General features: G+C 42.2%; 1 protein-coding gene across 1 annotated transcript; it reads right to left on the bottom strand.

Annotated features, from left to right (window-relative positions):
• Window positions 1-1,108: 1,108 nt before the first annotated feature.
• LOC137378649 (probable G-protein coupled receptor 139) lies at window positions 1,109-10,301 on the bottom strand. The gene is made up of 2 exons (XM_068048939.1): window positions 10,217-10,301; window positions 1,109-2,001 (listed from the first exon to the last, which is right to left on the bottom strand). Exons 1-2 carry the CDS (start codon window positions 10,299-10,301, stop codon window positions 1,109-1,111), a joined length of 978 nt encoding a protein of 325 aa, XP_067905040.1.
• Window positions 10,302-15,071: the final 4,770 nt, after the last annotated feature.

The following is a 15,071-nucleotide window of genomic DNA, read 5'->3' as shown; positions in this document are numbered from 1 at the left end:
TTGCCCAATTTTTATCTCTGCTCAAGGCCGAGTTTTATATCCTATTTACTTTGAAAGTTGCCTGGAATCTGTTACAGTGCACACACTTTAGCCTCCTCCTTGCCAACAGTCTCCAACCTCCCAAATTAGCCCAGCACAACACAGTGAAATGCATAATTTCCTGTCATGTTGCTCTGTTAGAACGACAGATTCACAGTCCAGAATATTTTGCAATAATGTAAATCACAGCCATTATCAATTATCATAAAGTTCCATTGTATAGTCATCACAAACATCATATGCTGCGATCACTGAATTCTATCAGATTCAGTTTATTTCAGTTTTATTTTTACATGCTGGAAGAAAAAAGGAAGAGAGACAATATTGATTAAAAGGTACAATCTTAAAGGGTGTGAAACACAGAGAGACAGAATAAAACAGAGAGACCTGGGGGTTCACATACATAAATCTTAGAACGTGCATGACATATTGAGAAGGCTGTTAAAAAGCCTTTGGGATCCTTGGCTTTATAAATGAGGCACAGAGTACACAAACAAGGAAGTTATGGTAAAATGTTCTAAATAGCTTTTTGGGCCTCAGCGGGAGTTTTGTGTCCAATGTGAGCATCACATTTTAGGAGGGATGTGAAGACATCAGTGAGATTGCAGAGGAGTACTAGGGTATGTACCAGGGATGAAGGACTATATGTGGCGAGACTGCAGAAGCTGAGATATTTCTTCATGGAGAAGGTTAAGAGGTTATTGAATAAAAGTCTTCAACATCATGTGGAGGAAATGTTTGTACTGGCAGTAGTGTCAGGAACCAGAGGACACAGATTGAATGCAATTGGCAAAAGAACCAGAGGGGAGATGGGAATAAAAACATTTAGTCAGTGAGTTATGATCTGGAATGCACTTCCTGATAGGGTGGTGGAAGCAGAAACAATAGAAAATTTCAGAAGGGAATTGGATAAATATTGTAAGGGAATTAATGCTGAGCTGGTCGGAGCTCTGGGATTTGGGCTCTGATACATTCCTGCTCCTCTGAGCTCTGAATTTAGCACTGCTCATCGGGATATAGCCTTCTTTATGAGATGGAACTGAATTCTAATGCTGACAAATCTTTTTGTTCACTGTTTGATGAATCTGTGAATCACAGTGAAAGGATATTTCACAACCTTTTTCAGCTGCTCTCGGAATTTGCTCTGAGTCACTGTGTAGATACAGGTGTTTGTGCAGGTACTGAGGAGCTGGAGCAGGTATCCGATGGTATTTGCCGTGGCTGAAGGGGTATAGGAATCAGACATGAATTCAATTCGCTGATACAGGTAACACGTAACATAGGTCATCCATAAAACAATAAAACTGCCTGAGATAGTGAAGAGTAAAATGATGGATTTTCTGCGTTTGTCCATCTCAGAGTCACTGGGACTCACTCTATCACTGTCCGCCTGGAGTCTCCGGCGGGCTCTACTGGCTATTAAAATGTGTCTGACGGTCAGAGTGTTGAGGAGCAGAATGAAAACGAATGGGAGCACAGGGGTTAGAAGGCGATGAAGAATCCCGTATGCTGCCCAGAAGATTGAAGTGTAATACTCTGGTATTGTGATGCAAAACCATTCCAAGTTATTGAAGATGTACTGAGCTTTAAATTTGAAGAACCAGGGAATACTTTCCAAACAGCTCAGCATGGTCACTGCTCCAATAATCACCCTTGCAGTTTTCTCAGTGCAATATTTAGTTTTCAGCTTCTGGCAACAAATGGCCACAAATCGATCAAAGGTGAAAGCAACTGTAAACCAGACAGAACTCATTGTCGTAGCAGTAAGGAGCACCTCAACCAAACTACATACAGGAGTAATATCCAGGAAAGAAACTGGGAAATAAACAATCAGCCACCTCAGAATCACATCAGTCATGACAACCATGAGATCGGCCGCTGCCATGGCTACCAGGTAATGAGTGACACATTTGGAGAGACCGCAGTTTCCCCGAGACAGGATCACAATCGCCAGCAAGTTAACTGCAAAAAAAACAAGGTGAGAATAACTGGTCAAGTTCAAAGCATCAGTTAAAGAGGACGTTCTGTTGAATTTACTGCATCCTGTATTTGAAAATTGTACCAGTGTGTTCAGCAGGAAACGGGTTGTAAAATAAAACAAATTGTGAATCAACTGAGAGAAATAAAAGAAGCATTAATCTTAAAAACAGGCATGAGTTCTGGACATATGACCAGGGGAACAACGAGGGAATAGGTTCTAGTGTTAATAGTGTGGGGGGGACAAGGGAGGAGGGTAAAAACTTTGCAACACACGGTCTACCTGATCAGATAGTCTCCAATAACGGACCACAATTTTGAAACGACTACTTCAAGCGCTTTGTGGAAATCAGTGGATTGATACATTAAACAAGTTCCCCTAGGTATCCACAATCTAATAGAGAAGCTGAACAAAGAGTCAGAACTATTAAAGCACTGTTAAAGAAAAATCAACACTTCTAAACTACAGACATACTCCATTGTCATGTGGATTAGCACCATCCGAACTGTTAATGGGAAGAAAACATCGAAACCAACTTCCAATCCTACTCAAAAAATTACTTCCAGGGCTACAAATCGAGATTATCTGAGAGTTCAAGACAGAGTAAAGTCTTACCGAAAGAAATAAGCCCATTATTATAACAGTAAATACCATACCAGGAACCTATTGAAATTGTCAGAAAGGCAGAAGGTAGGGGTATGAGACCAAAGCAGAGAAGGAGTAATTGTCCATAGAGAGGAGAATCAGCAGCTTTCTTATTTTGTTGAACTTTAGAAGGTACTTTATGAAGAAACTGAAGGAATCGTATTCCTATTCATCAAAGACGTCAGTCAGTCAAACATTTGGACAAATCAAAAGCTGAACCTGAAATTCAGAAAGCACCGGAAACGACAAACTTCAATGAAGGCTGCCCAAGTCAAGAAACAAGAGTTCAGAGAAAGGCCACCTATCTTCTGTATCTGATAACAACAAGATCACGGAGAGTTATGAAGCCTCCTGACAGCTTGAATCTGTGAAGTCAGAGATTAGGGAGGAGTTGGGGTAAAATACTGTTTTCCATGCATTAGTATCTAATTCACCACGATCCTGCCAGGAGTTCACAATCTTCTAATGTGCTGCACTCACGTGCCTTCACTTTCCCATCTTGGAAAAGCTAGTGCCACTGAGGCGAGAGTCCTCGGTGTCTGCTAAAGTTAGGGAAGTAATTTGTTGTTATCTTGCTGATTATTTTTAACATCGGACATTGCCAGTAAGGTCAATCTGCAGATGTGAGGGGAGGGGGGACTTTGCAAGTGTTGGGGGTGTGGAAGGGAAAGATTCTCCAAGTGGATACTGCCGGAGGGGAGCGGGGGAGCTCTGCAAGGGAGGTACTGTTAAGGGGGGAGTTTGAACCCTGCAATCCAACATCAGGAGACAGCGTAATTAGCGATGCCAGTGCAATCCCCGGTACATCATTATGCTACGTGACCACCTGCCTTTAATTGTGGTGGCGCGTCCAAAAATATCATGGGACCACTGCCATTCTGCACAGCCGCGGCCGTGATTGGCGGGATAACAGAATCCAGCCTGTAGTATAAGGGTCTGAAAGGGTTAATATTGAGACAGTGTAAAGAATTCCTCCTACCATGGTGATGTAAGGGATCACGTGAGAGAGACTTCAAGATAGATGCAGCGTGGCTTTAGAGGAGAGACTGGTGTGAAGCTGTACATAGTTAGTATGTAATAAGGTTAATGTTCCAATTGCTCCAGACAGAAGAATCTCTGAGCTAGACTAAGGTGGCAACGTACCAAACAAACATACAACACACACATTCATATATATTCACAGTAACCCTAATTTACATCGCATTACACCCCTCTTATACTGACCCCACCTAATGCCTTCGCATTTCCTACTCTGTTTCTCTCAATTCTCTCTGCACCTTGATTTTCCTCTCAAATATTATCTACTGTTTCCCGGACCCCTGCCAAATTAGCTTAAACCAGGGTTGTCCAACCTTTACACGTGGGAGGGGGCCACAGTACATTTTTTGTCTTACATAGGGGGCCGGTGAGACAATTTTGGAAAGATAAAGGCTTTAACAATTAATCTTGCTTTAAATCAAAACAACAACAAATGTGTAATTTTGTGAAGAAGCTTTAAATGAAAGGATTAATTTAATGACTTACTTTCTCATCACTATGTTAGATACTGATTTAGAGAGACACCTGGCATTTTTAATTTGCTCGCAAAAGTAGTCAATGTTTGCCTGCACACTTCTGGTAGCGATGCAGAGTATCCTGGTTAGATATCCATCTGTCAGGAGTGATCTTGATCATTCTCTCTCTCTCTTTCTCTTCCCTCCCCCACACTTCACCTTTGCCTCTCTGCACACCCCCTCCTCCCTCTGTACCTCCCTCTCCCTCTGTACCCCCTATCCCTTTGTCCCCCCATCCCAAATCTCCCTCTGTCGCCCCTCTCCTGCTCTGTTCCACCCTCTCTCTGTCCGTCTCCTTCTCGCTCTGCCCCCCATACGCCTTCTCTCTCTCTATCTCTGACCCCACTCTCTCTCTCTCTCTCTGTCCCCCCTCTCTCTGTCCCCCTCTCTCTGCCCCCCCCCCCTTTCTCTCTGTGCTCTTCTCTCACTCTGTCCCCTTTCTCACTCTGTGTCCCACCTCTCACTCTGTGTCCCACCTCTCACTCTGTGTCCCCCTCACTCTGTGTCCCCCCCATCACTCTATGTCCACACCCTCTCACTCTGTGTCCCCCCGCTCACTCTGTGTCCCCCCCTTTCTATCTCTTCACTCCCCATCTCCGCACACCCCGCAGTTCATGGTACTGGGAATATATGGAGATTACCACCTTTGAGATCCTGTTTGCTAGTTTCTTTCCTAGCTCCCTAAACTATGCCTGCCGGATCACATTCCTCTTTCAACATATTTCGATATGAGCCGTGACTGATGGCTGTTCAGCTCCCCCCTTAGAGGACTATGCAGCTGCTCTGTGACATCCTTGTCTCTGGCACCAGGGAGGCAACATACTATCCTGTATTTGCCACTTGTCTCTTCCCCTAACTATAGCGTCCCCTTGCATTTTTGCTTTTCCAATCTTCCTCCTGCCCCTCTGTACAGCTGAGCCATCCATGAGGTTGTGGACTAGATTCTGGCTGCACACCTCAGAGGAACCATCACTTTCACCAGTATTCAGAACAGAATACTGGTTCGTGAGTGGGATGAACTCAGGGATCTCCTGAATTATCTGCCTGGTCCTTCTTGACTCTCTGGCAGTCACCAATTCTCTCTCTGCCTGAATATCATTAAACTGCAGGGTGACCACCAGTCTCCTTCTCTCTACATTGCTTTCCTCCTTTAAGATACTCTTAAAACCTACCTCTTTGACCAATCTTTTTGTCATCTGACCTGGTAGATCCTTATGTTACTCAGTGTCATATTTTGTTTTATAAATGCTCCTGTGAAGCGTGTTCGGACGTTTTATTACATTAAAAGTGGTGTATAACTGTTAGTTGCTGTTAAGAGAGAGACATTTCTCAGGGCACAATAGGGCAGCACAGTGGCGCAGTGGTTAGCAAGGGCGACACAGTGACGCAGTGGTTACCACTGCTACCTCACAGCTCCAGTGACCTGGGTTCGATTCTGGGTACTGCCTGTGCAGAATTTGCAAGTTCTCCCTGTGACCGCGTGGGTTTATGCTGGATGCTCCGGTTTCCTCCCACAGCCGAAGACTTGCTGGTTGATATGTAAATTATCCATTATAAATTGTCCCTAGTATAGGTCGGGAATATGGGATTACTGTAGGGTTTAGGATAAATGGGTGGTTGTTGGTCGGCACAAACTCGGTGGGCTGAAGGGCCTGTTTCAGTGCTGTATCTCTTGAAAAAATAGGCACTGAATCAAACATTGAGATATTCAGAGTGGTGACCAAAAGTTGTTTTAAGGAAGGCCTTAAAAAAGGAGGAGAAAGAGGTAGCAGAAGGATTGGGGAGCAAATTCGAGAGCATGGAATGCAGGTAGCTGCAAGAATGACCAACAATAGTGGAGTGGAGTGAAGTGATGCACAAATGGACAGTGTCAGTGGAATGGAGAGATCAGAGGGGTTGGAAGGGCTGGAGGAGTTTCGGAAGATAGGGAGGGGGCAAGGGTATGAAATAATTTAAACAGGAGCTTGAGGATTTTAATTTGGAGGCTTTGGAGGAACCAGGAGTAAATGAAACATGGCGAGGGGTGAGTTGGATTTTGTGTGGGATAGGCTATGGACAGTGGAGTATTCGATGTGCTGAAGTTTGTGGAGGGGGAGGATGGGAGGCTGACCAGGAGAGCATTGGAAGCATGGCGGTGGGTTTCAGCAGACGGTGAAATGAGTTGGGGCAGAGGCTGTTCATGTTGTGGAGGTGATGGTAAATGTGGGGTCAGATGGTTAACTCAAGGTAAAATAGAATGCTGAGGTTGTGAACGATCAGTTTCAACTTGAGGCAAGAGCTCGAGTTCAGGATGAATTGGTCGTCAAGGTTGCAGAGATTGTTTTCTGGGCCGGAACCGACTGATTCAGACGTCACAGCTCAATTTAACCGTTTTTCATGACTTGTTGAATGTTGAACACTGAAGAATTAAATACATGCTATCTACATATTAGATAGAGGGAAATCTACCTGATTGCTATTGCCTGATATTGACTGGAACTGCACATTGTTCACCTGGTTTAAAAGGAGCTCCTTTGAATTGTGGAGGTGTATTAACAGTGGCTTTCAAGACTTATACATAAATAATACGTGAGATATTAGGGGCAAAGAGTACAAATGAACCCAACTGCTGCAAACAGGCAACAGTTTGAGAGAGGAGGGAATAGAACTGGCAGGGAATACATTTACTTTTTATACTTGCTTGGTGATCCATAACTAGCCATGCCCCATCCTGCATCGAATTCACAAATACAAACACAGAAATGATACAATTTCACACTAAAATTTCAACCTTAACAAGTTCAAGCATGTGACGTCACGATGTCAAGAATGGAATTTAGACGTGAATGGGGAGTGAGGGAGAAGCCAATCCTGGAAAAGCCAAAGCAAAAAGAGACAGAAGAAACAAAATAGAAGAGAATTTCACAGGACAGGACAGAGATGGGTGAAAGTTAGGGTGGAAGATGAGATTCAGAAGGTAGGATCCAGGGATTTATAGACAAGTATTTCAAATTAATGAATGGAGAACGGGAGCCAGTAGATCACAGTAATGACAGGAATGGTAGATGAATGGAGCTTCGTGTGTAAGAAGGAACTTGCATTTAAATCATGACTTTCAGGGCCTTGGGATATCTTATAGTGCTTCCCAACCAAATCTGGATCAAGGTCAGAAAACAGATTTTTAAAAAAGGACCATTGGATTTACCTTCAATTCCAACATCCAGAATAACCCCATAATGTAGCCACTCTCCACACAGGAGAGTATTCAATAGTTTCTCACAGGCACCAGGGTATCTGTTATAATATCCAAACCAAAGTCCAGTCCATATGGCTTGATGACTTTTTATTTGAAGAACTTCCTGAAATCTGTTGTAAATTTGTCAATATCCAGTTTGTAACTGTGGCCACTTGACCCCTTGTCATGGCTTGGTCTGAAATAGTACCCAGTATGCTTATCATTATTGCCTTTTCACATCAGTAAATACATCTTTCAGCCATTCCTTTCAAGGCTCAAAAGCCCAGGATTTATCAATTGTCCTTCACAACTTGTTCTTAGAGTTGTTCTCTAAACTGCTTCCTTTTATTCTCGGGACCAGAACTGGACTGAGTGCTCAGTTTGAGCATTGCTCCTTCATTTTATTTCCAATGTTATAAATACATGATTCAATTTCAATTTATTTTGGTGAATATTGCTGCACAGTGATTCAGCAACTGGACAGCAGGTCTTGTAGAACTCTGGGATTATACTTGACAATTACACCAGCATTTCTAAAATAAACACGCTTTTATAACATCATCTAATAATACAATACAGAAGGAGGCCACCTGATCTGTTGTGTTAGTGCTAGTTCTTTGACAAAGCTATCCAATTAGTCCCACTCCCTTGCTCTTTCCACATAAAACTCCAAATTTTTTTCCCCTTCGCGTGTTTATCCAATTCTGTTTTATTATTGAATCTGCTTCCACTGCTCTTTCAGGCAGTGCATCCCAGATCACAAGAACGTGCTGATAAAAAGTCCCCTCATGTCACCTCTGGTTCTTTTGTCAATTATCTTAAATCTGTGTCCTCTAGTTACCTTGTCCCACTGGTAACAGTTTTGCCTTATTTAACCTATTGAACCCCTTCATGATTTTGAATGCCTCGATCAAATCTCCAGTTAAACTTCTCTGTTCCAGGGTGAACAAACCCCCAGCTTCTCCAGTCTGTTCAAGTAACTGATGCAATTCATCCCTGGGACCATTCTAGTAAATCGCATCTGTGCTCTCTTTAAATCCTTGGCTTTATTCCGAAAATATGGTGTGTGGAATTGCCCAGAATATTGTAGCTCAGACCTAAACAGTGTTTAAGAAACGGTTCGCAAAATGTTGTTGTTTATTTGTTCTAAACATGTCTTCGTAAAGCCAAGAAACACCATATGCCTTTTTGACTGTTTTCTCAAGTTACAGTGCCATCTTCAAAAAGATGTACATCCATCCTCATTCTTTCTACCAAACTTAATCACATCACATTTCACTGCATTAAATTTCATCTGTCTTGTGTCTGCCCATTTCACCAATCTATGTCGTTCTGAAGTCTGTCATTTCCAAGTTTTGTGTCACCTGTAAACTTTAAAATGATGCGCTGTATCCCCAACACCACGTCATTCATACAGATCTGTCAAAATGAGCAGTAGTCCAAATTTTAAAGCTAGCAGATATCACTGTATACCACCCTTCAGTCTGAGAAACAATCATTCACCAAAACTCTCTGCTTTCTGTCCCTTAGCCAATTTCGTATTGACACAACTACTGTCCCTTTAATCCCATAGATTTTCATTTTGCTATCAGGTCTTTAACAATTGTGTTACTTTATCAGCCATCTTTCCAAAATACATGTACATAACATCAACTGTGCTACCCTCATCAACCCTCTCCATTACTTCATCAAAGAACTCAATCAGGTTTGTTTTCTGCCTATTTGCATTGCATCGCACCTATTACTTTTGATGGATCATTGTTGAATCCACAACATATCTTGTCCATAAATCTCCAGTAAGGCTCAGGTGCCCCTTCCCCCTTTACAATCCTCTCATTGACCATCTAAGTATTTGCTAAAAGAGCAGATCGAGGAAGGTGAGGTAACACATGAAATCAAACATCCCACAGTGGGATTCCACAACCAATATTACTGAGATAAAAATCACTGAGTAAATACCACATGTGCAGTACACACTCACCAAAAATATGTGACTGTGTTATGAAGATATTAGACACAGTGCCACATTATCAAACCTCCAGAAATAAAACAAATAGTAAAGACATTGGCAAGAATTGCTTGACAGTAGCACTGGTTTTTCAGGACAATTCACCTGAAATCGGCCAAACAATTGCAAAAGATCATGGAATTCTCAGCACAAATTGTGTTAAGCGCAAAAAGGATTTCTCCCATCTTTTGTTTTAGTTTTAAAACTATTGCACTAGATATTGACCCTGTCCACAGAACTGGCCCCCTTTCCTGATCTAATTAATCATCATGGAGCGATTCCACTAATTGCACCTATTTGTGAGCCTTCAAGGAGGTGCCGAAAATTAAGCTTTGTTTTTGTTTAGGCGCAAGGACTCTAAGAGGCATGTTTTAAAAGCATTAAACATCATTTTTTTTAAATTACGAAGAAATTGACTATTGTACACCAGTGTAATTATTTTTATGTTATGTTCAATTTTTAAAATATGTTTACACAAAGGTGAAGGACTGGACACATTAAAACTACATGAGATTATCATTCTTAAATATATCAAGGGATATCATAAGTAAAATCTTTACATCATTAGATGCTAAAATGCTGATCAATTGGGCTGGTCCCAAGAGTTGCAGATTTGATATTCAGAGACATACAAATGAGTTTGAATGAAAGTTGAGAGGGAAAAAAAGCATTTCTCAAACTGGCATAATTTTGAGCACAATTTGTAACCAGATTGCCGATTGTGCTCAAAGCAGAAACACTTGGTCAATGACAGCAATGAACAGATATTAATTACTTACTGGGCACTCCGATGGCCCCAAGCACAGGACAGTAAATGAACTCAACATCAGCGAGTATCGGTAGCGCACTGAATGGATATTTCATGTTCAGATTAAAGCAATGACTTCAACTGAGACTGTGATCATCTAAAGGAGCCTTTATACAGACAGAATGAATCCTCCAGGGACACATTTAGTTTGGGTGATCTTTGGCATTACTTCCAGTCATTTGAACAAACAGATCTGATCGAGGCAAACAGCATTAAAATAAAGATTAGTTCAGAAAGAGGAAGCATCAGAAAGTGGTGAATGGCGGAGGTGTGTGAGATAAACCGAAATAATTTTAGAGAGTGTCTGCAAATACATGCAGCGTGGCCAATAAGGTTAGAGGGCTGCAGCAACACATAGCCACATGGAATTATGATTTAGTGGCAATAACGGAAAAAAACATAATACTCTCAATTGATATGATGGTCTTTTTATAAACCATGCACCCAAAGGAGTAACTCTGCTTCTCTCTCCACAGATGCTGCCAGACCTGCTGAATATTTCCAGCATTTCTTGTTTTTAATTCACATTTCCAGCATCCGCAGTATTTTACTTTCAATTTAGTGAATATTCAGAAATCAGTTTGAATTCTAGTCATTTATCATCATTAGGCAAACTGAGGGAGAGGGAAATGGGCGCCAAAAAATAAACCTCATGCTGCTTCAACCTTCATCAACTATCACAACTGTTCCAATGGAACATTGTTTCATTTTTATTATTATCATTATTACTTAAATAAACAAGTTGAAAAACAACATGAACAGATAAAGAGTAAATGAGCAATGGGAAGCCTCCAAAGTAAAGACTGTTGGAGTACAGATTAGGTACATTCCATGAGGGGAAAAATGGTCACCCAACGCTACAGTTCTGTGGATGACGAGATTAACTTGAAACAGGAAAATTAGTTTCTGATAAATTTCAGGGTCAAATACAGTACAGAGCCAAGAACAATACAAAAAGAACAGAGGAGAATTTATAAAGGAAATAAGAGGGACAATGAGATGTTATTGGAAACGATTAGTCGGTATCATTAAAAATGAACACTGACGTTTTTTATCAACAGGCAAAGTAAAAAAGGTTTATTTTGGCACCTAAAAGGAAATCTTATTGAGAGTGGAGAATGTGGCTGAGGTAATAAGAAAAAGGAACTAGAGTCAGCCATTCGGCCCCTTGACCCTGCTCCACCGTCCAGTAAGTTCATGGCTGATATTGAAACTCAATTCCACCTTCCCGCACTGTCCCCATATCCTTTAATTTCCTTCATACACAAAAATCTGGGGAAGAGAATTCTAAAGATTCACAGCCCTTTGAATGAAGAAATTTCTCCTCATCTCAGTCCTAAATGACTAACTAACCCTTATTGTTTCTGATGAACAGGTACATGCCAGTGTTTATGCTTCTCTCACCATACTTCATCTGATCCCATCAACAAATCCTTCCATTCCTTTCTCCCCAGTATGTCTTTATCTAACTTATCTGTGTCTAAGTTTGGAGCAGGCCTGCCTCTGAGTTTGAAGGCTGTGGGCTCAGGTTGCACTCCAGGACCCGAGCACAAAAATCGAGGCTGATACTCCAGTGTAGCACTGAGGGAGTGCTGCACCATCGGCAGTGCTGTACTTTGGATGAGATGCTAAAGCAAGGCCCCATCTGCCCTCTCAGATGGCTGGAAAATATCCCGTGGCACTATTCTGAAGAAGAGCAGGGGAGTTATCCATGGTGCCCTGGCTAATGCCAATCCCTCAATCAACATCAGAAGAACAGATTATCTGGTTTGTGGTAGCAAGTATCACATTCTAACCATTCCCTGGGTAAAGAAGTCTCTCCTGATCATAAGAATATTAGAAATAGGAGAAGGAGTAGGCCATCTGGCCCATCGAGTCTGTTCCACCAGTCAATTACTGATCTGATTGTGGCCTTAACTCCACTTTCCTGCCTGCCCCGATAACCCTCGACTCCCTTGTAGATCAAAATCTGTCCAACTCAGCCTCAAATATAATTAATGACCCAGCCTCCACTGCTCTCTGAGGTAGAGAATTTCAAAGATTAAACACCCTCAAGAGTGAAGAAATTCCTCATCATCATCTTAAATGGGACAGCCCTTACTCTGAAACTGTGCCTGCAAGTTCTAGATTCTCCCATGAGGGGAAACATCCTCTCACGTCCCTCTGTACCTCAACATTCTGCAGTTTCTCCCATTTAAATAATATTCTGCTTTTCCATTCTTCCCGCCAAAGTGGACAACCTCACATTTTCCCACAATATCGGCTATCTGCCAAATTGTTGCCCACTGACTTAACCTATCTATATTCCTTTACAAACTCTTTGTGTCCTCCTCACAACTTGTGTTCCCACGTATTTTTATATCATCAGCAAATTTGGCGACAATACATTCAGTTTTTTCATCCAAGTCATTTATATTGTCATGCTGATGAGAAGTGCAGCGATGGAAATACAGAATCAAACTGAAGAGTTATAAAAATTTGTAACAATTTTAAAGAGACTGGTACATGTGCTGTCAACAAAAGGGAGGACAAGACACATGACCCTCAGCATCTCTTGCACTCATCCACATCCTTGTCTACTAAAACTGAAGAATAATTAAGCCCTGTCTGCATTGAAATGTGACAGATAATCACACTTGGATGTGAGCTGTACTCAAAAACAATGAGACAATACTTTTCTCAGACTTCCCATTTCCTAATATCCTCCATTACAATGGAATGTGAACCACCCTGAGTTCAGAATGGGGCCAATTTCAAGGACATTATACAGCCCAACTTGGACTGAAACCTGAAGTCAAATGGGCGAAGACAACCCTTGTGAAGTTCACCTTATCAGGTCATCATTTTGAGGAACACAGGGAGAGAACACAGCAACATCACAGAAGGCAATTGAGCCAGGGGCTGTGGAAAGATCCAGCCAAAACAAGGAAGGAGGCCTGCTGCAAATTCTACACTTCAACATTGTGCAGCAGAGAACTGGAAGTGTCTGTCACCTTCAATCTGAAATCTTGAATGGTAAAGAGTTGCAGCATGCTGCTATGCAGAGGGACCTGGGTGTCCTTGTGCATGAATCGCAGAAGGTTGGTCTGCAGGTACAGCAAGTAATTAGGAAGGCAAATGGAATTTTGTCCTTCATTGCTAAAGGGATTGAGTTTAAAAGCAGAGAGGTTATGTTGCAGCTGTATAAGGTACTGGTGAGGCCGCACCTGGAGTACTGTGTGCAGTTTTGGTCTCCTCACTTGAGAAAGGATGTACTGGCACTGGAGAGGGTGCAGAGGTGGTTCACTAGGTTGATTCCGGTGTTGAGGGGGTTGGCTTATGAGGAGAGACTGAGTCGATTGGGATTATATTCATTGGAATTCAGAAGAATGTGGGGGGATCTTATAGAAACATATAAAATTATGAAGGGAATAGATAAGATACAAGTAGAGAGGATGTTTCCACCGGCAGGTGAAGCTAGGACAAGAGGGCATAGCCTCAAGATTAGAGGGAGCAGATTTAGGACTGAATTAAGAAGGAACTTCTTCACCCAGAGGGTTGTTAATCTATGGCATTCCTTGCCCAGTGAAGTAGTTGACGCTTCTTCAGTAAACGTTTTTAAAGCTAAGGTAGATATCTTTCTGAAAAATAAAGGAATTAAGGGATACGGTGAGAGCGCGGGTAAGTCGATTTGAGTCCACTAAAAGATCAGCCATGATCTTATTGAATGACGGAGCAGGCTCGAGGGGCCGGATGGCCTACACCTGCTCCTAGTTCTTTTCAGATTAGATTAGAGATACAGCACTGAAACAGGCCCTTCGGCCCAACGAGTCTGTGCCGACCATCAACCACCCATTTATACTAATCCTACACGAACCCCATATTCCTACCAAACATCCCCACCTGTCCCTATATTTCCCTACCACCTACCTATATTAGGGGCAATTGCTAATGGCCAATTTACCTCTCAACCTGCAAGTCTTTGGTATGTGGGAGGAAACCGGAGCACCCGGAGGAAACCCACGCAGACACAGGGAGAACTTGCAAACTCCACACAGGCAGTACCCAGAATTGAACCCGGGTCACTGGAGCTGTGAGGCTGCGGTGGAACAAAGAAATGGCAGAACAATTAAACACATACTTTGGCTCTGTCTTCATAAAGGAGGACACAAATAACCTCCCAGAAATGTTCGGGAACCAACGATCTAATGAGAGGGAGGAACTGAAGGAAATCAGTATGAGTGAAAAAAAAGTGCTAGGGAAATTAATGGGGTTAAATGCTGACAAATCCCCAGGGCCTGATAATCTACATTCCAGAGTACTAAAGGAAGTGGCCCTGGAAATAGTGGATGCATTCGTGGTCATCTTCCAAAATTCTATCTACTCTGGAGCAGTTCCTACAGATTGGAGGGTGGCAAATGTAACCCCATTATTTAAAAAGTGAGAGAGAGACAAAACAGGGAACAACAGACCTTTCATCAGTCATGGGGAAAATGCCAGAGTCTATTATCAAGGACGTGATAGCAGGACACCTGGAAAGCATAAACAGGATTGGACAAAGTCAGCATGGGTTTCTGAAAGGGAAAACATGTTTAACAAATCTACTGGAGTTTTTTGAGGATGTAACTAGTAGAATAGATAAGGGATACCAGTGCATATGGTGTGTTTGGATTTTCAGAAGGCTTTTGATAAGGTCTCGCATAAGAGGTCAATGTGCAAAAATACGGTACATGGGATTGGGGGTAATATACTGGCATGGATTGAGAATTGGTTGACAGACAGGAAACAGAGAGTAGGAATAAATGGGTCTTTTTCCTGGTGGCAGGAAGTGACGGGTGGGGTACCGC

Source organism: Heterodontus francisci, chromosome 17, assembly GCF_036365525.1.
Source record: "Heterodontus francisci isolate sHetFra1 chromosome 17, sHetFra1.hap1, whole genome shotgun sequence".
NCBI classification, from domain to species: domain Eukaryota; kingdom Metazoa; phylum Chordata; class Chondrichthyes; order Heterodontiformes; family Heterodontidae; genus Heterodontus; species Heterodontus francisci.
This window is presented reverse-complemented; position numbering and strand designations above follow the sequence as displayed.

Coding starts and splice junctions, on each gene's coding strand:
- LOC137378649 (XM_068048939.1), bottom strand. CDS start 10,301: ATGAAATATCCATTCAGTGCGCTACCGATACTCGCTGATGTTGAGTTC. Junction 2,002..10,216: donor TGGGGCCATCGGAGTGCCCA/GTAAGTAATTAA, acceptor TTTTTTTTGCAG/TTAACTTGCTGGCGATTGTG.